Here is a 24,094-nt window from a genome sequence, read left to right on the forward strand (position 1 = left end):
GCCCCCATACTGTACAGTATACTAATTAAGTATTTTGCAAAAGTAATAGCATTAATTTAACCAAATTGATGGGCTTTCAATTAACAACAAAAAATATTATGTAAATTAATTTATTTAACGGAACCGTTAATTTAGTGGTGCAATATTAGAATGTAACAGTTGCAATTAAGAAAATTAAGAATCTATGGTTTATTTATACTTTGGAAATAATATTTTTGATACATAATAATAAAAGGTATCCAAAAGACAAACGGCCCCTAACCTTAATGCACGACCACGTGGTCAAACTCGCCAATATATATAAAATGTTTCTATAATCTCTCACACGAGAAACGAGAGAACCTGGCCAACAAAAAACCGAGGATCAACTTGATTATGCTTTGTTGGAGGAACTGACTGCAATCTTATTTTTCATAGACAACTTTTCTCAAACAGTTAGTAGGCATTAATATGTGGCATTTGTGTTTGCAGAAAAGATGTAGTGATGGTGAAGTTATTTACTTTTTGAAGAATTTAAATCAGTTTGGTAATACTAGGGCCTTGTCATTGTTGATTCTATGATTGGACGATTGAGAGCTGCTTATGAGGAGAATTTGTTTGCTTCAAGATCTGTGAGTAAAAGATGGTCGGTATGAGCATAAGAAGAGAAAGAGACCCACAACAACAACAAATTCAACATCCCAAGTGGTTGATGGTAGTGGTAACAAGAGACTGCAAAGTTTGGGGGCAAGGTTCCATTTAAAAGACCATATTAAATTAAACAATTTTGCAGTACTTATAACCGTTAGGTATTTCAAACTTTCTTCTCCCTCACTGATGACCTTCTCTCTTCTAGGAGCTCAACTTTACGCTTAAGATCACCTGTACTTATTTATGTAATACTTCTAGGATCTTGACTTAGCTGCAATTCAGTGCTACAATGGTCATTTTGTCCTATTTTTACCGATTTCCGTCTCACTTTTCCCTTCTTAAATGTCAACAAATACTTTGGGCAGACTAAAGAGAGCAACAAGAAGCATCCTGAGGATGCACAAAGAAGTGTTCTCTATCAAAAGGAGATGCTTGCCGGGGGTGGCAGCAGCAGAAACAACTTTGGGAATCAGAATAAGCAAGAAGATCCCATGGTGATAGCTCTGAGTTCTGCCTCACCAAGCCCTCAAGTGACCTTGCCTCTTCTGGCACCACTACAACAACCTCGAAAAGAAGAATAACAATAACAATGGTGGGAATTCGGAAGAGCATAAAACCAGTAAGAAACGGTTCTTTGAAGGAGGTGCATCATCCGCAGCATCAAAGAGAGTATGTATATATCTTCCTCATGTACTAATCTCATTTTATGGTAGCAGGTTCAACTTACAAAATACGTTGGCTTTACACCCTTAACATTTAGGTTGTGCCTTGCTCTAGAGGCAATCCCTGGATATAATAATCCTTACATATGCTGATTAAGTCTGATTTCCATGGGTAAACTTAGTAAAGATAGATTGAATAGGGAAGGTGAAGTGAACTGGAAAGAAAAAGAGACGGCTGGGTAACTTAAGCACGATCTCCTTCCTTTTATTATTACATATACACTAATGTACACACTTCATAAAAGACTAAACTGCCCCCTAGTCTATTTAAGGATTAACATCCTCTCTAAAAATTTCTTCCAACACACATGAGCGTAAGGACTAAAACACATGTTGAGTTACTAACATTATTAGTAAATATATATTAGTTTTTGTAGTGAGTGACTACATGAAAGTTAGGATTGCAGTAACTAGAAAAGAAACTAAAACAAGTGAAATATTACAGCACATTTGTTAATGACACTTATACCAAATAACATGGGAAGACAAACTAAATGTAATTACAAATGAAAACATGGAAATTATGCAGGTGAAGCTGAAATCAATTTAACTTGGTGTTAGGAATGGCTGAAAAAAAGACACTTAGGAATGGCTGAAAAGCAGAGGCACTCTCAGGAAGATCAGAGTAACACTTGATTAAAGATGATGCAAACCACTGGTACATGGAATGCCTATGTATGCTTATTAAAGTCGACTGTCTTATTCAACCTGATTCCCCTTGGTAGATTTGATTTCAGACCACTTTCTAGAGATATTTGTTTGGACATGCATGTTGGTCATGTCAGTGTTAAGGAACGGTTGTATCATGTACACTCACTAATATTTTTAGGTGAGACATTATTTTTCATGGACACGGATACGAAGTGTCTGACAAGGTAAAATAACAAAATTTGAGGTAAATCACATACAATGTGTGTCTGATGTGTGTCCGACACGGACACGTGGATACGTATCCGACACAGATTTGTTTCAAAATACGGCGTGTCCATATAACCTAGATTATTAGCCACGCTGCTCACGAGAGCAAGTAAAATAGAATTTTTGTTTTGTTCATTACACTTATCACCAAAAGTAAGTCAAAACGTATAAAACTACTCAGACCATTCTCTATAAAGAGGTATAGCAGTCAGCCTCTCTGTCACTTTTACGCTATACGCTATTGCTGTAAGTAAAGCTGAGGCTTATACGCGTGTGCCTATCATATGTGTGGTCATTACAAAACTTCAAAAACACAGTCTTCATTCGACAAGTAAAAAAAGTTTTGCCGTCCATAAAACGAAATCAAATTGGCTGGTACTAAATTTTGATTTGTCACAGCCGTCCAAAAAACGCTGACGGTTCACAGCCAATTATAACAACGGGCGTTGATGATGCTCTAAATTGGCCACTCCCTTGACAGTTGATGGCACCGCAACCAAAGCCCCACCAGCAAGTAAACAAATAAAAGAATACAAGGCTTATTCCAAACGTGATCTAGGACGAGAATGATGAGCATCAAAACAAAAGAGGATTGTACTTAAAATCAGACCCCAAGAACAAGTAAGACCAAAAAATGGAGTTTGTTAGAGAAGCAGAAGGAGGGTTTAAAGACAAGTGGTATGCTGCAAAGATCATAAAAATATTAATAAATGGAACAAGTAAGACCAACGTTCTAGTTGAGTATAATAAGCAAAAAGAGCCCATGGTGCTAACTCCGAGTTCTGCCACACCAAGCCCTCAAACGATCTTGCATGCACTGCAACCGCTAAAACCTCCTCAGTCAGAAGCAGAAAAGAAGAAAAAGAACAAGAATGGCGAGAATATGGAAGACAATCAAACGAGTGAACAATGGTTCTTTGAAGAAGGAAATAGTGCTCCATCATCATCGGCATTAAAAAGAGTGTGCAGATCTTCCTTCTCCGAATCTCAATTTATCATAGCAGAAATTTGCTCTTTTCTTTTTCAGCGTAGGAAAATACGTATGATACGTCCCTCATCACTTTGACATTTTGGTGTAGACAATCTCTGCACATAATGCTTACATATGTTGATTAAATCTTTACTAATAATATTAGTCCTTAAGCTCATGCGTGTCAGAAGAAATTGCTGTAGGAACTAGGTATCAAAGGGGGTTCTTCTTAATATAGCACACCTGCCAGCATATCCCTAGATTCTCTAGATTTGTTTGTATTCCATTCCAAAATAACCTAGAGAATATCTTGTAAATATCCTAGAAGATATATTGTAATATCTTGTAAATATCATTTGCTATTCTATAAAAAGGGACATAGGTATCTCAAGGAGAATACCAATTCACAATATTCTTGAGTCCTTGACATGGTATCGGAGCCCTTGTTTTAAAAAAAAAAAATTTTTCTTTTTTTTTGTTTTCTTAGCGCCAAGGTGGTTTCGCTTTCTTGGTATTGTGGTTGAGCCTTTCACGACAGTCCTAGGGTTTTCGCTTTTCTTGGCGTTATTGTATTTTCTCAATATGTCTTGTGAGAAAAGTGATTTTATTTGCATTCGCTCACCGGGAAGAACTATTCTCGCCTAGACCTTTCAATTCGCTATTTGTAAAGGAAAGGAGCTTCTTGGCCATCCGATGGCACTATCACGCCTCGATGTCGTGGAAAGAACCGCCAAATTCACTTCTTGGGATACCAAAGATGCCAAAATTATGTCTTGATCCTTGATCCGTGGAACCCCGTGATTCTCCTCGAACTCGCGCCTCTACAAGATGCGGCTCATGCAATGTGGACTTACTTTGAAGACCATCTACCATCGGGCCTAATATCGCCTCGTCGGTTTCAAATTTTGAATTTGAAATGGGTAACTACTCTCAAGGTGCGTTGTCCATTGAAGAATTTTATTCGTTTTTCCAATTTGTGGGGCGAATATTCGTGATATTATTTCACGCGACTCTTCCTACTAATGGGTTGGATATTGTTCAACAAGTACATGAGATTAGCAAAAGGGATCGGTTTTATATGAAACTTAGGTCAGAATTGAACCTGTGGAGGTCTCAAGCAATGAACAGAGATCCCGCTCCTTCTTTGGTTGTGTGTTTGGGGATCTATTTCGTGAAGAATGAGACTACTCACTCGAGCCTCTATGGAACAAAGAAGCTCAATTGCCACTCCTCAGTCGCCTATAGTGCTCAACATCGATCCAAGAGATGGGATCCAAACACTACTCAATGCTTCACCAAGGATTTTGGCCACATAGCCAAAATTGCACTAAGAAGTTTTGCAACTATTGTAAGGAGTCCGGTCACATCATCGCGAGTGTCGGATTCGCCACCAAGAAGGAAGGGTATCGCTTCTTCAAGTTGCTAATTCCCCGTTCCCCGCCCTATTGTTCATGCTCATGCCGCCACATCCTCACCTCTCTCGTGACATGTTACACCAAATTGTTTCTCGCGACTCTCGGCTTTAGGCTTCTCGTAACAAAAATCATCCTCTCAACCTTGGTATCTCGACTTCGGGGGCTTCCAATCATATGACAAATAATTCAACTTCTCTCTTAATCTCAAATCCTATGTTGGTCCTCTTAAAATTCACACGCAAAATGGTAGCTCTCTACCTATTATCTGCTGTGGGTGACATTTCTCCCATTATAAAAATGTCTTGGTTTCTCCCCAATTATCTACTTAATTTGATTTCGTTGGTCGCCTTTGTTGATAATAATTGTAATGTGATTTTTCTTCGTCTGGTTTGTGTGGTGCGGATCAAATGTCACGTAAGACAATTGTGAAGGGTCCTAAGGAGGGGCGATCGCTTTCCATTGGTCATACATCCCCAATCTAGTTCTTTTCATTTCTGCATGGTCTTCTTTTGTACTAGTTCTAATTTATGCCCCGAGGATTGGCATCGGCCTAGGCCATCCTAATCCTCTGCACTTCATACATTGTTTCAATCTGGTTTTCTATACAATAAAAACTCGCTTTCCCTTGATTCGTTGTCTTTTGATTGTTCTTCTTGTAAACTAGCTAAGAGCAAAAGTCTACCTTTTCTCGGCCCGGGTTCACATGCTTTCAAATTTTTTGATATTGTGCATAGTGATGTATGGGGATTTCTCCTATCATCTCTTATGCACAATACAAATATTTTGTAACCTTCATTGATGACTATAGTAGGTTTACTTGGATTTATTTCTTTTTGCGTGCTAAAAGCCGCAGGTTTTCAATCTTTAAAAATTATCTTGCACTCATTAACAATCAATTCAATTCCTCTATCAAGAGTCTTCGATCCGATTCAGAGGCTTAATATCCGTCAAATGAGTTTCAACACTTTCTTCAAGAACGAGGCATTCTTTTCTCAACGATCTTGTCCAGCCTACTCCACAACAAAATGGAGTGGTCGAACGTAAGAACAGCACATCTTCTTGACATGGTTCGGGTTTTACTTCTAGAATCCTCTGTTCCTCCTCGCTTTTGGTGTGAAACTTTATCTACCGCTTATCTCATAAATAGACCGCCTACTCCCCCTCGCTTGATAATGTTTCACCATATTTTCGCTTTATTTGGGAATCATCCTCGTTATTCTAATCTGCATACATTTGGTTGTGTTTGTTTTGTTCATCTTCCCCGCATGAAAGAACTAAGCTTTACGCTCAACTGCGAAATGTGCATTTCTTGGTTATAGTTCTCATCGAAAGGTTTTTATGTTATGATCCCGACGCCATCGCTTACGATTTCACGACATGTTGTTTTCTTTGAAAATCAAAAGTTTTTCTCTCTCATACCGGATTCTCAAGCTTTCTATATATTCTATTCTTCCCCGATTTTTCCCCCCTCGCTAAACCTACAAATCGATTTCAGCCAGTCTAGTTTATACTAGACGCCTCGCCTTTTGGTTACTCCTTCTCTCTGACCCTCCCGCGACGATTGATCCGCACCCTCTCCGCGCTTGTTCCTAGACGATCTACCCGAAGTTTCTCATTCTCCTAATTGGTATGGTTTTTCCTCACATATTTCCATGACCGCCACTCTCCTCTATTTCCATTCCTAATTTTATAAACAAATGTGGCACATGAATGTTGGCAAATGCCATGCAGTCAACTCGATGCACTTGAGCAAAATCAAACATGGGATGTAGTACCTTGTCCTTCCTTGGTGAATCCTATTGGTAGTAAGTGGGTGTTTTCTCGTTAAGCTTCGCCCGCTGGATGGTTCTTTGGAACGCTACAAAGCTCGATTAGTAGCCCCGGGCAACCGACAAGAGTATGGCATAGATTATGATGAGACATTTGCCCCTCGCTGCCAAGATGACTACAGCTTCGGGTTCTTCTTGCCTTGGCTGCCTCACATTCTTGGCAGCTTACACCAAATGGATGTTAAGAATGCTTTCTTGCATGGGGATCTTAAGGAAGAGATTTACATGAAACTTCCTTCCGGTATGACACTTCCTACCCCTAACTCCGCTTGTGTTTAAACGCTCTTTGTATGGTCTTAAGCAGTTCCTGTGGCATGGTTTGAAAAGTTTCGAGCACACACTACTCGGTTTTCATTTACCCAAAGTCAATATGATGCATCCTTATTTTTCACAAGAGTAAAGATGGCATGGTCTTTCTATTGGTGTATGTGGATGATATTATCATCTCGGTTCGATGTGACATTTATTACAAAGCCGCAACAACATTTACATACAGTATTTCAGATGAAAGATCTTGGGGCACTCACTTATTTTCTTGGTTTAGAGATTCGCCTCAACCACATGGGTTGTTTCTTAATCAAAGACAAGTATACACAAGATCTAGTCCACCTTGCACGGCCGGAAGACACCACTTCAGTTGATACTCCTCTTGAAGTGAATGTAAAATTAAGAAAGGATGAGGGTGACCTTCTTGATGATCCTACCTTATATCGACAATTAGTAGGGAGTCTAATTTATCTCACTATTACTAGACCTCGACATTTCTTATGCAGCTTCATACTTTAGCGTGTTTATGGCTTCACCACGACATCTTCACATGGTAGCCGCTCGTCGGATTGTACTGGTATCTTTTGGGGACTCCCCATCGGGATTATTTTTTCCACATGGCAAAGCACTCAATCTAGTATCATACGCTGATGCCGGACAAGGTGATGTCCGATTCTCGGCGATCTACAACCGGATGGTGCGTTTTTGGTGATTCGCTTATTTCATGGAAATGTAAGAAACAAGATTGTGTGTCAAAATCATCTATCGGCTGAATATCGGGCCATGTCGGTCCTCCTCCTTTCCGTATGGTCCGCTTCGTGGGATTCTCTCTCGAAAGTTAGGTTTTCCTCAAACCAACCCAACTCCCTCCATGGCGATAATACTAGTGCTATACTGATTGCCGCAAATCCAAAGGTGTTTCATGAGAGAACAAAACATATAGAGGTTGATTGTCATTATATCCGCGATGCCTATGAAGCAAAGGTTATTACTCGCCTCACATTCCTACCGAACATCAGGTCGCTGATATTTTTACTAAGGCAATGACAAGACAACGACATCAGTTCCTTGTTAGCAAATTGATGCTTGTTGACTCACCAACATCAATTTGAGGGAGGGTATCAAAGGGGGTTCTTCTTAATATAGCACACCTGCCAGCATATCCCTAGATTCTCTAGATTTGTTTGTATTCCATTCCAAAATAACCTAGAGAATATCTTGTAAATATCCTAGAAGATATATTGTAATATCTTGTAAATATCATTTGCTATTCTATAAAAAGGGACATAGGTATCTCAAGGAGAATACCAATTCACAATATTCTTGAGTCCTTGACACTAGGAAGAGTGTGTGCAAAGAATAGTCTGTAGGAATTGGTCTGGAACCAAGATATGCTCCTTGGGGATACTACGTGAGTTAGTGTACGAAAATTAATGTTGCAGTAAATTTGAAATCAAACTATAGATTGTTAGCGACAATGCCCATGAGAGCACATAAATTAGAGTGGCTATTCTCTTCATGACGTTTATACCAAATAGCAACTGAAGAAATTGTAATGATAGAACTGCTACTAAATGTTTCCTTAAATCAAAATATGAAAACCCATTTTAGTTGGCTTTAGGCCCTTTATCATTTTGACATTTTTCTTCACGCCCTGCTCTAGAGTCACTCCAGGAAGAGCAGACTAAGACTTGACTTGAGATGGTGCAAATCACTGGTACACGGAATGCCTACATATGTTTATTAAAGTAGACTGTCGAACGAAACCGGATTTTCATGGGTGTATCTTGATTTCAGATGCCTTCTAAAGACATGTATAGAAATATAGTAATTTATCCTTTGTTATGTGAGAACTTTTCCTTTTCCCCACTGATAACCTTCTTTCTTCTTTATGCTTAAGATCACCTGTGCTTATTTAATGTAATACTTTCGTCAGCCTGTAGTTTATTACCAACCTGATGATTTGATAATATAGAGCCAGCTATTCGATACGTCCTCCTTAAAGGCCGTATCGTCAACTATTAATGCTCTAAAATAGTTTCGTCATTGTTATACCTGAATCGAGCAATCCTAAACCGATCGGGCATCCCATGTATTCTCAGTCTTTGTTTCACAGCACTTGGCGAAGTCAAACACTCAATCTCCTTGTGAAGGAGGTCCATGTTTAAGTAGAAGGTTGATATATTTGTTCAAATTTTATGATCTCCACACCAATCATGAAAACCTAATTCCTCATGGTTAGTAACAAAATTGCACTTCAATTCTTTGTAGAAGGCAGCTGAGCCAAGCTTTACCAACGGAACACAAGTAGAAGTCAGCCTTCCTGATAAACACTGCTGTGGTGCATGGTTCCCAGCAACAGTAATCAAGAAAACCAAGAGTGACTCGTTCTTCGTTCCGTATAATAGCTTGAGATTAAGTGTTGCAGCAGGGCTTTTGAGAGATATTGTGCATGCTAAACATATTCGACCTTCCCCTCCTGAGAATTTCAGAGGAATTCCTTTCTATGTGGCTGATAAAGTATATGTTTTTTTTTTTATTATTATTTTGGCTGGTGGAGCGGAGTAATTACTGAAGTTCTTCCCTGTAACAAGTACACGGTCCAGTTCCAGCATCAGAGCAATAGGAGAGCATTCAACCAAAATGAGTTAAGGTGCCATATCGAGTGGATCAATGAGGAAATGGTTCAGCAGTCAAGGGTAGGAAATGAGATGGTAGACCCACAGTAATATCTCAAACGCGTCTAATTTTGTGTATCCTAGAATACCCCTGCTTGTGCAATACAGCTCTCTGTTTAAAACTTGAAAACACTTCTTTGAAAGATAAATTAGGAATTCCAACCTGTATTTGCGTTTTGCGTTTGGATTTTGATATTTCCCTCCAAAAAGAGGATATGATATGATAGTCTATTGATTCTTGCATTTCAGCTAACTTTTTTTTTGCTGCCTTTCATGTAGGCTTTTTCCTCGGGTTCTCTTACTCTTCTCAAGCATAGAATATGATAAGAACATTGATTTCCCAGGTTGAACTTGATAGTTCTTTGCAAAACTCCGTTAGTATTAATAAGATATCGCTTTGTTAGTGGCTTAAGTTTTGAGTATTAATAAGATATACCAAGTTAACTTCCTGCAAAAAAAAAAAATTTGCTGTTTAATCCTCAGCGCACATACGTCGTCTATGTTCCAATAACGTCTTTCATAAAAATTTGAGCTAGACTCTCATCGCCGAGCTTGAGCACCCTGGTACTGGACACAAATAGCTGGATGACCAGAGCCCTACTCGAATATCCTTTTCAGGCATCACTTTAAAGTTGAAACAAGTCAAACAAGTCACAAGCCTCGACTAAAAATACCACGCTCCCGCATTTGCCCAAAAAAAATCTGTTCAGCTAAATCAAAGATTGTACATCAAGTCCAAACATCACAATAGATAATACTAATCCAACCCATTTTTACAGTCACACATGGCAGCATGGAACGACTATATTTGTGCATTGTTTTCGTACTTACGTTAATAAGATTTTTAATTGATTACTTAAAACAAAAAAAACCAGGGTCATTTTGGACATTAACAGTCAAAACACCAAAATAACATGTCGCAGACTCTCAGAACTCTTTCATAAAAATGGCTTTTACTTAAAACTGGTAGCATTTCCAGCTGCTTCCTCTTTTCTCCATCACATTCCTCTTAAACACACTGCATCCCTTCTCATTTCACGCTTACCCACTTTACCACATTCTTGTCACTTTCATTCAAACCAACCCAAGAGACAGTGAAGTGATCAAGAAGAAAAGATAATGGAAGAAGCAGGGTTTAAGGAAATGCAACAAGTAGAACTTAGAGGAGAAGATGAAGGGTATAAAGATACATGGTATACTGGAAAGATAATAAAGTTTCCAAACAGAAAAGCTAAGACATGGATATTTGTTGAGTATGACAAGTTGTTGGCAAGTGATGAACATGGAACAAGAAAACCACATCGGAAATTTGTTAACCCTTGTTCTATAAGACCATTACCAGTTAAAATGCCAAATGAGGTCGTTTATGAGTGTTATCAACAAGTTGACGCTTTTTATAATAATGGGTGGAAGAAAGGTTTAATCCTTAAAGTTCATGATAAGTTGCCTAGGAGGTATACTGTTTATTTTCCTCTTTCGAAAGAACAAGTTGATTTTGGAGCTGAGATGCTGAGAGTTCCTGTTGATTGGGTTGATGGAGAATGGGTTAAACCCCAACCCCAGGTAGATTTTATTTTGTTTTGTTTTCAGTTTATGTGATAAGGGCTTTTGGTCTAGCTTGTTTTCACTAGTTAGTGTAAGAGTTTAGGATGTTTCCCAACCTGATTTTATTAATAAAAAGTCATTTAATGTACAAAGTGGCATTAGCATCATTAGAAATGAGCTGGATATGCCCAAAAAGGGTTTACAAACAACAGAAAATGTCGCGAATTGGTCGGCCACTCTATGGGCTTCCCTGGAAATATGCTTATAAGTATGTTATCAGAAGATGATATGAGGATCTTGTTTGATTTACCCATACAATTAATTTCATGAAGGGAGGATTTCTCCATTGAGTAGTCTGGTTGTTTGTAAAAATAATGTTTGCATTTCAGAGGAATGTCAACCTCTATACCCTCACAAACAGCAAGCTTTTTTAGAAAGAATGTTGAGTGGTTGTTAGAACGCCCATAGTAAGCCATCGCTATCTGTCCAGCTCGATTTCTAATAGCACCACCATAGCCTTCCTTATGAGTAAGGAAGCACCAATGTATAACACCAACCAATTATCAAGCAGGGGTTCCCATGTCGTTGTCCCTTGTCGGGGCATGGTGAGTCGATTCAGGTGTCCAGCTTTTTCAGCGGCATCTTATTTAAATGATTACCCCTGAAGTGAAGGGTAGTGGTCTCTGTCCTTGTCTTGCCATAGACATCTCTGATTGTAATTGCGTCATGTACTCATGTGTGGCTTGACGTACATCCCTTTTTTTTTTGGTATTTATGTTATGTTTATGTTTTTGTTTCTTCACCATGTGCAAAAAATGTCACCTTCCATCATTTCATCACCCCCTTTCTTTTTGTATTTATGGGTCCAGTTTAAGTGTTGACATGCGTGTTCTTCTAGCTTTGGCAATGTCATTCTCTGTTTTTTTCTTATAACATTATATTATTATTTTTATTGGTAGGGTTACATAATATGTTGTTTTGCTTTCCTTGTCTTGGACATCAACTCTCATAGCTTGAATTCTTCTCCAAAGAAGATATGTTTGCTTTGATCATCTAGTGACAGTAATAATTTCACCCTCCTTTCTGTGGGTGCAAAATACTGGGCATGCTTTTCAACGAACTGTCAGATATTACCTGTTATTTCTGTTTATAACAATATGCAGTAGATTCCAATTTGTACAAGTATAACGTGTCTTGATAACTTTTTATGTTCAAATTGCTAACCATCAACAAGTACTTCAAGCGGATGAAAGAGAGTAACAAGAAGAATGCTGAGGATGCAAAGATTTGCCCTCAGATCCATCAAACAGATGTTTTCTTTCAAATGAAGATGCGTCGCAAAGGTGGCAGCAGCATCAGTTACTTTGGGAATCAAAATAAGCAAATGGTGATAACTCCGAGTTCTGCCACACCAAGCCCTCAAATGATCTTGCCTGTACTGCAACCACTACAGCCTCCTCAGTCAGAAGCAGAAAAGAAGAAAAAGAACAAGAATGGGGAGAATATGGAAGACAATCAAACAAGTGAACAACGGTTCTTTGAAGAAGGAAATAGTGCTCCGTCATCATCAGCATTAAAAAGAGTATGCAGATCTTCCTTCTCCAAATCTCAATTTGGCATAGTAGAATTTTTTTCTATTTCAACTTAGAAAAATATGTATGCTACGACCCTTATCACTTTGACATTTTGGTATGGACAATCCTTGCATATAATGCTTACACATGTTGATTAAAGCTTTACTAATACTATTAAAAATTTAGTCCTTAAGCTCATGTGTGTCAGAAGAAATTCTGTAGGAACTAAGAAGAGTGTGTGCACAGAATAGTCTGTAGGAATTGGTCTGGAACCAGGATCTGCCCCATGGGGATAAGACATTATTTATCATAGTGAGTTAGTGTACGATACGTCCTCCTTAAAGGCCGAATTGTGAACTATTAATGCTCTATAATTGTGTTGTTATACATGAATCAAGCAATTCTGATTGTATTAAGGTCCATGTTTAAGTAGAAGGTCGATATATTTGTTCAAAATTTATAATCTCCATGCCAATGAATACCTAATTTCTCATGGTTAGTAACAAAATTGCACTTCAATTCTTTGTAGAAGGCAACTGAGCCAAGGTTTATCAATGGAATGCAAGTAGAAGTCAGCCTTCCTGATAAACATTGCTGTGGTGCATGGTTCCCAGCAACAGTAATCAAGAAAACCAAGAGTGACTCGTTCTTCATTCAATATAATAGCTTGAGATTAAGTGTTGCAGCTGGGCTTTTGAGAGATATTGTGCACCCTAAACATATTCGACCTTCCCCTCCTGAAAATTTCAGAGGAATTCCTTTCTATGTGGCAGATAAAGTAGACGTTTTTTTTTATTATGGCTGGTGGAGCGGAGTAATTACTGAGGTTCTTCCTTGTAACAAGTGCACGGTCCAGTTCCAGCATCAGAGCAATAGGAGAACATTCAACCAAAATGAGCTAAGGTGCCATATTGAATGGATCAGTGAGGAATCTGTTCAGCAGTTAAGGGTATGAAATTTCTGTCACTTTTAGTCTTATATACTTGTATAAAAGATATGGCAGAGCCACAATAATCTCTCAAACGCCTCTAATTTTGTATCTCCTAGAATACTCCTGTTAGTTATATTATTCACAGTACAACTCTTTGTTTAAAACTTGAAGACGACTTCTTTGAAAGATAAAGTAGGAATTCCAACCTGTATTTGTGTTTGGATTTTAATATTTCCCTCCAAAAAAGAATGTGATATGCTTTTAAGGAAATAAATTAAGTCTATTGATTCTGGCATTTCAGCTAACTTTTTTTTCGGTGCCTTTCTTGTATGTTTTTCCTCGGTTCTCTACTCTTCTCAAAGCCGTAGAATATGATAGTAATATCAGTTTCCCAGATTGAACTTGATTGTCTTTTGCAAAACCGCTGTTAGTATTAATAAGGATATCGCTTTGTTAGTGGCTTAAGTTTTGAGTGTTGCTCTGATCTTTTTTACTTTTTGTTTTGTTGCATTGATTATCATGTATCACTGCGTAGTGGTGTTATTCTGATCGGAGTGTTTAAATGTGAAAAAAGGCCAGTGGAGCTTCCTGTCCATCTCTACTGTATTTGCGGCACATGAACTAACCCTTTATGATGTACTTGATCTGATTGGATGAGATAAAATTACTTCAATGAACATATGGGTTATCATTTTAGAATGATGTGCCAGATTGGATGATTACGATATAACTTCTGGTGATTTGGTCAAGTTGGATTATTTTTGTTGATTAGTGTGCTCTTGATGTGGTACAGTGGTAGGTCGTGATATGTTCAGATTTGTTTATGTCTGCATTTTAGTTTTTTGGAGCATACATATACATAATAATATTCATGGCATCAGGAGACTTGCAAATTCCATATAAACAGATGGATAATCTGACCAGGATTTATTTTTTCAGGACATAGGCATGCAATGTAATCAAGGTGATGTCAGACAAGCTGATCAGGCACATATGTGCAGAACTTCATTAAGTACAGATATTGCTGCGCGAAAATTGGAAGATATTACATACAACTCCAACAAGTAAAGCCGATTTGGCATCACCTTGCAAGAAGTTTAATAAAGGAGAAGTGACAGTGCAAACCATGCCTCAGTCGGGGATACATTTCAGTTCTGACACCCCAAACCCAGCAAGAGAAGATCTTCGACGAAAGGAGGACACAAGTCATAATTTGACTGATATCATCACAAGTCCTTCAAACAGATGCAGTGGCCACCCTACACTCAATTTTTGTCAAGAGAAACTGAGAAGTCATTTTGATTGTGACAGATCTGGTGCTCAAACAACGGTTGCTGACTCTAGGTTTTCATCTCTTTCCAAAATCAGAGGAGAACCATGTGATTTGTCTAGGAGTCAATTACAGCACTTGCAAAACAATCTTACTTTTCACTCCTCAGCGCATAGCATAAATAGCATGGCTGGCAATGTAAGTCTCGCTCCAATAATTTCTCTTCTTTGGCTGAATGATTTTGTCATAACATGTATGTTTTCCTTGAGTAGGGAATTAATCATCAAAAAGAAGAAACAGTAGGTCATTCAAAACAAAATGTTTCAGAAGGTTCAGCAGGAGGTATGTAGTAGTTTAAATGTTTCATGGATATGATTCCTATTAGTAGCATATTAGTAATTAACAAACAACATTAGGAAGACCTCTTACATTTAGACTGTGTCTGGTTCTTTGCCAGATGAACCCCTGGAATGTATTGCTTAGCAGGCCTGATTTGTGTTGGTTTAAAAAACATCCCCTTTATATGCCTTAAACCATATAATGGTTTTCTGAAGTAACTCTGATGCCGTGTTGTTTGATCAACATCAGTAATGTCTCTGTTGGAAGTGTTGAGGTTGGGATCTACAGAGCGTGATACATCAAAAGAAACTGCATTAGTTTTGGAAGAAACATTGAGCAACGTTGAAGATGTGCCACCTCTTTCTGTGTGGATTGAAGGTTCGCATTCTCCTGCAATGATTGGCAAAAGTAAGTTAGAATCAGTTAATGATTGCATTTAGATATTATAATGTCCATTCTACTTGATCAATACTTCATTTCTGCAGGAATTTCACCAGATAACCGACTTACATCTTCCAGCACGGCAGTCACATTGAGAGAAGAATCAGTGGCGGGCAATCAATTTGAAGAGCCCTTGTATGTGGATAAATGTTCCATGAGTCTGGAAGTGGCTAAACTAACTGGTGACCATTGTGACATGGATGTAGAAGATGGAGGGAATGAGATTGTTATGGAGTTAAATCACAACAGTGACAAGCAAACTTTGAACAATGAAAACATGCCCTTCACTAAGAGCTATCCTGTATGGAAGGATGTGGAGTCCATGGAAGTATTTCGCTCAATACGTCAAAAGCCTCATTTTCGACCCTTAAGTTCACGTTCTGAGTATTTCCATGAAGGAGATGCAGTGGGGTTGATGCTAAACTTTGCTAATGTTGTGGAGAAAATAAGGGGGGCTCAACTTAACGACCCTAAATCCGCTTTAGAAAGTAAATTAGAGGCTCTTAAGTATTTTGAGGACTTCGGGTTCAATGTTCAACCAATACGAGCTCGTCTAGAGGAGTTGCTAAGAGTCCAAGATAGCCAGTTACAACTTGCTGGGATTTCGAAGCAACTAGAATGGCAGATCACTGAGGAAAGGAACAAAGAACAATCACTGAATTCACAAGTTGATGAACTGAATGAGACACTTAGGGAGCTTCAAGAATCCCTGAACCAGATTAGCAAGGAGAGGAAAATGGTTGAAATGGAAAAACAGAAGAAAGGCTCTAGCATTGCCTTACTGCAACAAAGACTTAATGATATCAAGAAAGACATTCAGAGGACCAAACTTAATTTTACTTGTGTAGCAGCTGCTCCTTGGTGAATATGTCGTCATCTTCCTAGAAGCAAGGTATGCAAATTTTGTATCTTACACTATTTTAGTTCTATCTAGTTTAACAACTTGTTTACTATGTGTCTATGTGGTTATGCAAGGAATCTGTCACCACTTGTTGGAATGCCATTTTACTCGAGCTCTTTGGTATGAAACTCATTGCCATCTCAGGCTAACTTAGTTCCAAAATTTGCAGGTAATCCCCCTTCAAGCATTGGTATATTGGTATATATGGATTGCGCATTGCCCAATCTATCCAAAGTGCTCTCTGTCATCAAGTGATTCTTTGACGGACCAGAACATTTGGTCACCAATTCCCAGCATCAATTCCACTGAAATTCTTTCTCTTAAAATTTCTATAGAAGCTCGTTTTATTTGCTGATTTATTTTTGCAGGAGAAGCTGGACTGTAAAGGACTTGTCATATGCTCATCAAATGGTGCATGAGATTCAACTTCACCCATCTAGTATTACAACTCTTTTGGAGCAGAAACGTTAAAAGTATATCACATGATCACGAAGGCTCATTTTTATCTCTTGCAGTAAACAATCTTCAGCCGTTCCGTTTGCTTCTATTTGTATTGTCAAGTTTTATCCGTATCTTTTGCTACTTAATTCTAGTATAATTAATGATGATTACGACAAAAGAAAAAGTAATCAGAAACTAGACTAACATCTATGTTTGCGCCTTTTAAGGAGCTCTACTAGTCTACGATCCCCTGACATTTTGTCTAACGTATCCACAAAACTAAGATTGGGTAACACTAGTTAAAAAAAATATATATATATATATATATATATGATCCTTTCACAATCTCCAACCTTAACACAGATTTTCATAGCAAACTCGTGTTGTCAGATAGGATTTCAAGGAAGATAGCCCCCACAAAAAAAAACACACGCATAAGCACAGATGAAGTGATTGAGATACCATTGTCTATACAAATAACTCAATAACCAAAATAACAGAGTAGCATTACCAAAGTAGAAAAGAATAGCATCACTAAAGTAGAAATGTCATCAAAGCATGAAAATATGTTTTGAACATAAAAGCGGTAAACTTTGAACTGCTTCCTTCATTTTCATTGTCCACTTTCCAAGCAAGTTCTCTAAAAATTTGTCCATGCATTTAGTCTCCCTTGCTCAGATCACTAAACTACATTAAAGAAGAAAAGAGTTTTATCTCCCTTGCTCAGATCACTAAACTACATTAAAGAAGAAAAGAGTTTTATCTGTAGAGAGAGAGAGTGTGTGAGTGTGAAGAAGGAGAATGGAGCTTAAGGAAGGGCAAGAAGTAGAGGTTCTAGATGAAAAGAACGGGTTTAAGGATACATGGTATCATGCAAAGATCATAAAACTTAACAGAATGATACTAGTTGAGTATGACAACTTGTGGGCAACTGATCAACAGGGATCACAACGACTTCGAGACTTTGTTAAAAAGTGTTCAGTAAGACCATTACCACCTAGAGAGCCCAACCAGATTTTTGAGTGTTATCAAGAAGTTGATGCTTATCATAATGATGGGTGGAAGAAAGGTACAATCATTGAAGTTGATAAGAAGTTGTTGAGGTTTACTGTTTTTTTTACGGTTTTGAAAGAGAAAGTGGATTTTGGAGCTGAGAACTTGAGAGTTCATGTTGACTGGATAGATGGGAAGTGGGTTAAAAACCAGCAACAGGTAAAACTTATTTACTTTTCTTTCAGTTTCTGTCATAGCTAAATTTTTGACAAAAGGGTATTTCTAATTTTGATGGCGGATCTAAGATTATAAGTGGTTTTCTGTGTGTGTGTATGTTCTTTAAGCTTATGCAATTATATTCTCTGCTTAGATTTTTTTCTTGTTAGATACTAGGCCGGAATCAAAGATTGGATTGTTTGATTAGATAAATTATAAATTCACTCTCGTTTCCTATGGCTGTATAGATTAAGCATGCATTTCGACGAGAATTATTAGATTTTTATGTTCATACTAATATGGAGAAGTGTTATATGTCATAATAACTCTGTTTGTTTCCTGAGATATGTTATTCCCACCTAATGTTTCTGTCCTTTCGTTTTGAAATATTACCATATACAAGCTATGAGGGGGCTTCCCCATATTTCTAGTGGCGTGTGTTTCTGCGTGGCGGTACATCATTATCTTTCTTTTAGCTAAAGTGTGCATCATTATCAGCATTGAAGAGTATGCATAGATCTTCATCTTTTTCAAATCTCATATATGATAATAGAAGATGAAACTTTTCTGTTTCAACTTAGAAAACATGTTGGTTCAGACACTTTGGTTGTGCCCTTCTCTTGAAGCGGCCCGTGGATATAATAGACGAGATGGAGCAAATCAGCATTTCGTGCAATGCTTACATACGTTGATCAAGTCCGATTACCCTGGGTAGATCAGTAAATCTGAATCATTCGCTAGAGACAATTCTTGGGCTTTTTTCTTATTTTTTTCTAGGTAAGTGGAAATTATATTAAAAAAGTGAAGAAAAAACTGCACTGGAGAAGGATAGCTCATAGCTAATCCATTCGATAAAACGTCAACAGTTCTTTAGGCATGCATGATAACTCTAACTAGCCTTAAGAGAGGACGAAAGGTCAAAAACACGTATACACGCTCACTAATATTATCAATATATTAGTTTTTGTTGAAAGTGACTAATAAGAAATAGTGTTGCAGTAACTAGAAATGAAACCATGAGCATAAAAGAGAATGTTAGCCACGTGCCATATCACATAGGTCAGAGTGGTTCGTTCTGTACACAACACTTACACCAAATAGTTAGGCACGAAATGATGTTTGTTGGCGGAACCTTCAACAATGGTTAAACATCAAGAAATCAGAATGATAGTACTGAAACTAAATGTAACCATAAACCTAAACAAAACCACTTGGACTTCACTTAAATTGAGTTAACGAAGATGGGTTATCCTTCTGAATATCAGGGAGTCAGTGTCCAATGAGTTTGAATGTGATTGCCATATTTAACACCGACTGTGAAGAGACTACAAAAACATGTTAAGTTCATTCATTCTGAGTTCCATTCCATTGGCCGTACAGGACTTAGAGACCTTATAGCACTTATGACCCTCTGGTATTAGTCCGCTTTTAGTCTCCATTCTTCTAGGAGCTTGACTTTAGGCTAAACATCACCTACGGATTATTTATTGTAACACATCTTTTCTGCTAGTGGTTTGATGATCAATCCATTGAGATATCACGAAAAGGTTATAAAACTATAAAAGAACATCCAGAAAACGTTGCGACAGTGATATGTCTAAATCTATGTTACATGGACACGCCATATTTCAAAAATAATCCGTGTTGGATACATATCCATGTGTCCGTGTCGACACACATGGACACAAATTGTGTGTAATATACCTCAATTTTATATTTTTCTCCATGTTAGACACTTCGTATCCGTGTCAGATACGGACACACGTATCTGTGTCAATGTAACTTAGGTCTAAATGCAGTGGCAGTAACCTATCTAGAACTTGAGATGCATGATTCATGCAATTGAGACTGTTCAGTTTCATGTCTAAATAAGACGTTCATACTGTTTTACATTTTTTAAACCTCCACATAAGTTAATATCTAGTCTCTCATAGTAGTAAAATTGTCCTTGTTGCTAGCGATGGATGAGGGGTTTATCACAGCAGGAACACCAGCAGAAGTCATCCTTCGTCATAAACATTGTAGTGGTGCTTGGTTCCCAGCAACAGTGCTCAAGGAACTCAAGTATGGCTTATTCTTGATTCAGTACTTGAGCTTGAAGTTAAGTGAGGTGGAGGGGTGTTTAAAAGAAGTTGTGCACACTCTAGATATCCGACCAACCCCTCCTCGAAATTTTGAGGGAAAAGAACTTGGTGTGACAAGTAAAGTGGATGCTTTTCTTGATTTTGGATGGTGAACTGGAGAAGTGATTGAAGTTCATGCTGGTAACCAGTACATGGTCCAATTTCAGCATAAAAAAAAAGGAGAACATTCAGTCAATTCGAGCTAAGGTGCCATAGGGAATGGATCAATGGGGAATGGGTTCAAGAATTATTTGTAAGAAGGTTTGGCCTACTTTTAAAAGCTATGTGGTATTGATATATCATCTTCCATATTACATCAAGAACACAGAAGCCCCAAACAAACAAAAGAGTTCCCAGGCCACCAGTGGCTTCCACCATACCCTACTTCTCCTCCTCATCATCCAAGCCCTACCCAGCATCTGAGCAACTGAAAATTAGATGATCATCCTCCTCATCTAGTTTTTTCCTTATAATGTTTCGTTGGTATTGATTATCATGATATTGTTTGTCGCTCACATTTGTCTTTGTCTTGTATTTTGTAGTTCATACGTGTTTATATTCGACTCTGTTCTGCATAGGTTATGATGTTTTACTGGGTACTTTATGTTATTCTCATAGGAATATTTGAGCTTGTTTTACTTGTTTGTGTTGCATTCTGTAATTGCCTATACGAGTGAAAGATTTATCGTCTCAAAATGATGTCTCGGTTAGAATGTTTAAGATGCCACTTCTGGTCACATTCACCTTGAAATATGGGTTGTTTTTGTAGAATTCTTTTACTGCCAATTCACTCTGAAATTAAGTTTTGGTTATCTGCATTTGGTGTGGGCAATCTTTGTGTTCAATGTGATCGAGTTTAAGAGATTTTCCTTCTATGTATTTATTCCCATCCGTGATATAGCATTTAGGAGTATACATACTATACATTCATAGCACCGCAGATATCCTATCACACTAGTTATGTATCTGACCAGGAGCTTCTGTTTCAGGATTTAGGCACAAAGTGTAGTCAAGGCAAGGTTGAACAAACTCAAGCACAGCTGTTGCAAGCCCGTAACACTGCTCTCAATACTGATATAACCGATGAATCACATAGAAGAAAGAGAAAAATCGAATATGCAGCTCCTGGCAGCAATTCCCAGTTTCCACCACCTAACAAGAAGTTAAATAAAGGAGAATCTACACTGGGCTCCTTGTCTCTTATAGAAGAAACCACAGGAGCAATGCCTACCAGAACCATGCCTAAGTTAGGGTCATTCTCTAATCTGAACAGCCCAACTGCAAAGGGAGACGGAGTTCTCTTTGAAAAGAAGAAAGTCGATAGTCAAAATTTGAATAATAGTTTCACATGTCTATCGGACCGGTCGATCGAGCATCCTACACTGCTTATTTGTAAAGAGAAAGTTAAAAGTGATTTTGGTTGTGACAACTCTGTTACTCACAGAACAGTTGCTGACACAAGCTTTTCATCTCTTTCCCATATCAGAATAGAACCATCTGATTCGTCTAAAACTCAATTGCAGTACATGCAAAACAATCTTCCTGTTCATTCCTCAGCACATAGCATAACAAGCTTGGGTGGAGATGTAAGTTTAAGCTCCAATTAGTGTTTGTCTTTAGCTGATCGAATGATCTTGTTATAATATGATTTTTAAATTGAGCAGGAATTCATTCAACAGAAAGAAGGGATAGGAGAACAAACAACTATCAATTTGGAAACAGGAGGTCAATATATTTCAGAACCTACAGAAAAAGGTATGCAGTAAGTCAGATTCTTTCGTATATAAGATTTTTTATTAGTATCAATGGGCAAACAACTTTAGGAAGAACAAAGGTCCTTTAACACATGCATAGCCACTCGAACGAATGGCGAATGGTACTAAATGAAAATACATTCTTTTTTCAACCTGTGTTCATCATAGCTTTTCAATCCCTTGAAAACCTTTTCCATATAAACTTTGTTAAGTTTGATGCCTTAATATTTCCTCAAAATTATTACTTAGTTGGACTCACATTGACTTAACACTAAAATTGAGGAAAGTGTTTCATTGATCCCAAACTGTACACTTCCAACGGAGACATTAGTGATGTCAATCAAACAACACATACATCGAAAGAAGCTGAGATTAATTTGGCAGAAATATTGACCAGTTGAAGATTTGCAACCTCTATCTATGTAGACCGGGGTTTCGTTTTTCTTGCAATGATTGATAAAATTATGCTATATGAATAATTGAATGCTTTTATGGAATTATTGTATTTATCATTCAAGACTTGCGCAGGAAATTCCCCAGATAACCGACTTATATCGTCCAGCATGGCAGTCTCCTTGAGAGAAGAACCAGTGAACGTCAATCAATTTCAAGAGCCCTTGTATGTGGATAACTGTTCCGCGAGTTTGGAAGTGGATAAAAATACAGATGACGAAAGTGACAGGGATGCAGAAGATGGAGAAATTGAGATAGCTATGCAGATTGATCACAACAGTGATGAACAACCTTTGGAAAATGAAAACTTGCCCTTCGCTAAGAGCTTTTTTCTATGGAAGGAAATTGAGTCCATGGAAGCATTCCGTTCGATACGACAGAAGCCACATTTTCGACCCTTAACTTCACGCCCTGAGTATTTCCGTGAAGGAGAAGCTTTTGGTTTAATGATGAGCTTTGCAGGTTTGGTAGAGAAAACAAGGGAGGCCCAACTTAATGAACCTAAGACCGATTTTGAAATCAAACTAGAGGCTCTTAAGGATTTTGAATTGTTTGGGTTCCATGTTCAGCCAGTACGAGCTCGCCTAGAGGAGTTTCTTAGAGTCAAAGATAGCCGCGTACAACTTGATGAAAATTTGAAACAAGTTGAAGGAGAGATCAAGAGCGAAAGGAATGATGAACAATCACTGAAGTCTAAAGCTGTTGAAATTGGTGAGAAACTTGGGGAGCTTCGAGAATCAGTGACCAAGATTGAGAAGGAGCTGAAAATGGTTGAGATGGAAGAGGAGGCCAAAAGCTCTAGCATTGCCTCATTGCAAAAAAGGCATAATGATATTGTGAAAGAGCTTCAGAAGACCAAAGTTAATTTCACATCTATAGCTGCAGCTCCTTGGTAAATATGTCTTCATCTTCCACGAAGCATTGTACAAAAAGTACTAACTAATTCAACACCTTGTGATCCTATAATAGTGGTAATTTGTTTTCTCTTAATTGTGCTGAACCCCTTGAATCTGACCGTCCACATGATATATATGTATGATATTTTCATACACATAATATGAATTCACTCAAGGATCAAGGCAATCATTTTGTGTTTGTATACTCTGATTAGGATAACTCTAAGCTGATAAATCTCTTGTACCAGATTACCAAGCCAGCAATGTCTTTTTGAGTCTGTCAAGGCATGTGGAGTGCGGTACCATACCTGTTACCATGTTCATGAATTCTTCCAGAAGTTATACTTAAAATTTTTCTCTAGTTCAATCGAATGTAAATTCTGTAATTCATTTGTCACCGCAACTTTTGTGCAGAGACTAGAGTCTAGACTCTAGAGACAATGGTTTTCGTGGAATAGGGTGGTTGTTTTTGTTACGTTTACTGGACAATAGTTATGTTTTTGTAAACTGAATTTGCCTATTAAGAGTCATTTGTCCCTGCAATACAAGAAGGTTAAGAATATGTTCTTAGCCTTTGATGCCTCTTGGCACTAGTTACTAGTTAGCAGTGTACTGGTTTGCTTATTCAACCTGAGCATTAGTTCTCTGACCTAGAAACTGATTTGAGAGCAGTATTGCAGTACCATATTATCACAGTAATCACAAAGAGTAGAGAAACAAAGAAGGGCATTTTGGACATTTACGTAGTCAATAAAGAAGGGTAGTTTTGGTCTTTTGGACAGTCAAAT

At 37.9% G+C, this 24,094-nt stretch overlaps 2 protein-coding genes and 2 long non-coding RNA genes across 8 annotated transcripts; all 4 read left to right on the top strand.

Moving 5' to 3' along the window:
- The first annotated feature begins 287 nt into the window (after window positions 1-287).
- LOC147499463 (uncharacterized) lies at window positions 288-2,118 on the top strand. Its single transcript, XR_015194484.1, has 2 exons — window positions 288-1,299; window positions 1,882-2,118. It is a non-coding gene; the product is annotated as an uncharacterized LOC147499463 (long non-coding RNA).
- Window positions 2,119-2,689: 571 nt separating this feature from the next.
- On the top strand, window positions 2,690-9,608 carry LOC147499464 (uncharacterized). The gene is made up of 2 exons (XR_015194483.1): window positions 2,690-3,231; window positions 9,023-9,608. It is a non-coding gene; the product is annotated as an uncharacterized LOC147499464 (long non-coding RNA).
- A 762-nt stretch (window positions 9,609-10,370) lies between these two features.
- LOC147499465 (DUF724 domain-containing protein 6-like) lies at window positions 10,371-23,461 on the top strand. Its single transcript, XM_086563481.1, has 8 exons — window positions 10,371-10,992; window positions 12,209-12,556; window positions 13,078-13,497; window positions 14,419-14,543; window positions 17,669-18,083; window positions 21,193-21,789; window positions 21,868-21,958; window positions 22,486-23,461. Exons 1-8 carry the CDS (start codon window positions 10,549-10,551, stop codon window positions 23,304-23,306), a joined length of 3,261 nt encoding a protein of 1,086 aa, XP_086419607.1. The 5' UTR covers window positions 10,371-10,548; the 3' UTR covers window positions 23,307-23,461.
- Window positions 14,460-17,055, top strand: LOC147499466 (uncharacterized). 5 transcript variants are annotated; one of them, XR_015195882.1, is made up of 6 exons: window positions 14,460-14,947; window positions 15,022-15,091; window positions 15,338-15,496; window positions 15,574-16,421; window positions 16,505-16,681; window positions 16,799-17,055. XR_015195882.1 is itself a non-coding variant. In XM_086561237.1 (5 exons), exons 1-4 carry the CDS (start codon window positions 14,606-14,608, stop codon window positions 16,392-16,394), a joined length of 1,392 nt encoding a protein of 463 aa, XP_086417363.1. In that variant the 5' UTR covers window positions 14,460-14,605; the 3' UTR covers window positions 16,395-16,421; window positions 16,799-17,055. The 5 variants fall into 5 exon arrangements, 1 of the variants encoding a protein (XP_086417363.1); XR_015195880.1 differs by having other exon boundaries at window positions 16,505-16,599; XR_015195883.1 differs by having other exon boundaries at window positions 16,505-16,550.
- Window positions 23,462-24,094: the final 633 nt, after the last annotated feature.

Source organism: Coptis chinensis, chromosome 5, assembly GCF_015680905.1.
Source record: "Coptis chinensis isolate HL-2020 chromosome 5, ASM1568090v1, whole genome shotgun sequence".
NCBI classification, from domain to species: Eukaryota; Viridiplantae; Streptophyta; class Magnoliopsida; order Ranunculales; family Ranunculaceae; genus Coptis; species Coptis chinensis.

Bases quoted from the DNA above. Each gene is read 5' to 3' on its own strand.
- LOC147499465 (XM_086563481.1), top strand. From the start codon at position 10,549: ATGGAAGAAGCAGGGTTTAAGGAAATGCAACAAGTAGAACTTAGAGGA. The intron at 12,557-13,077 runs GTATGCAGATCT...AATTCTTTGTAG, and splicing joins CATCATCAGCATTAAAAAGA to AAGGCAACTGAGCCAAGGTT. The intron at 13,498-14,418 runs GTATGAAATTTC...TTATTTTTTCAG, and splicing joins AATCTGTTCAGCAGTTAAGG to GACATAGGCATGCAATGTAA.
- LOC147499466 (XM_086561237.1), top strand. From the start codon at position 14,606: ATGCCTCAGTCGGGGATACATTTCAGTTCTGACACCCCAAACCCAGCA. The intron at 14,948-15,021 runs GTAAGTCTCGCT...TTCCTTGAGTAG, and splicing joins TAAATAGCATGGCTGGCAAT to GGAATTAATCATCAAAAAGA. The intron at 15,497-15,573 runs GTAAGTTAGAAT...TCATTTCTGCAG, and splicing joins TCCTGCAATGATTGGCAAAA to GAATTTCACCAGATAACCGA.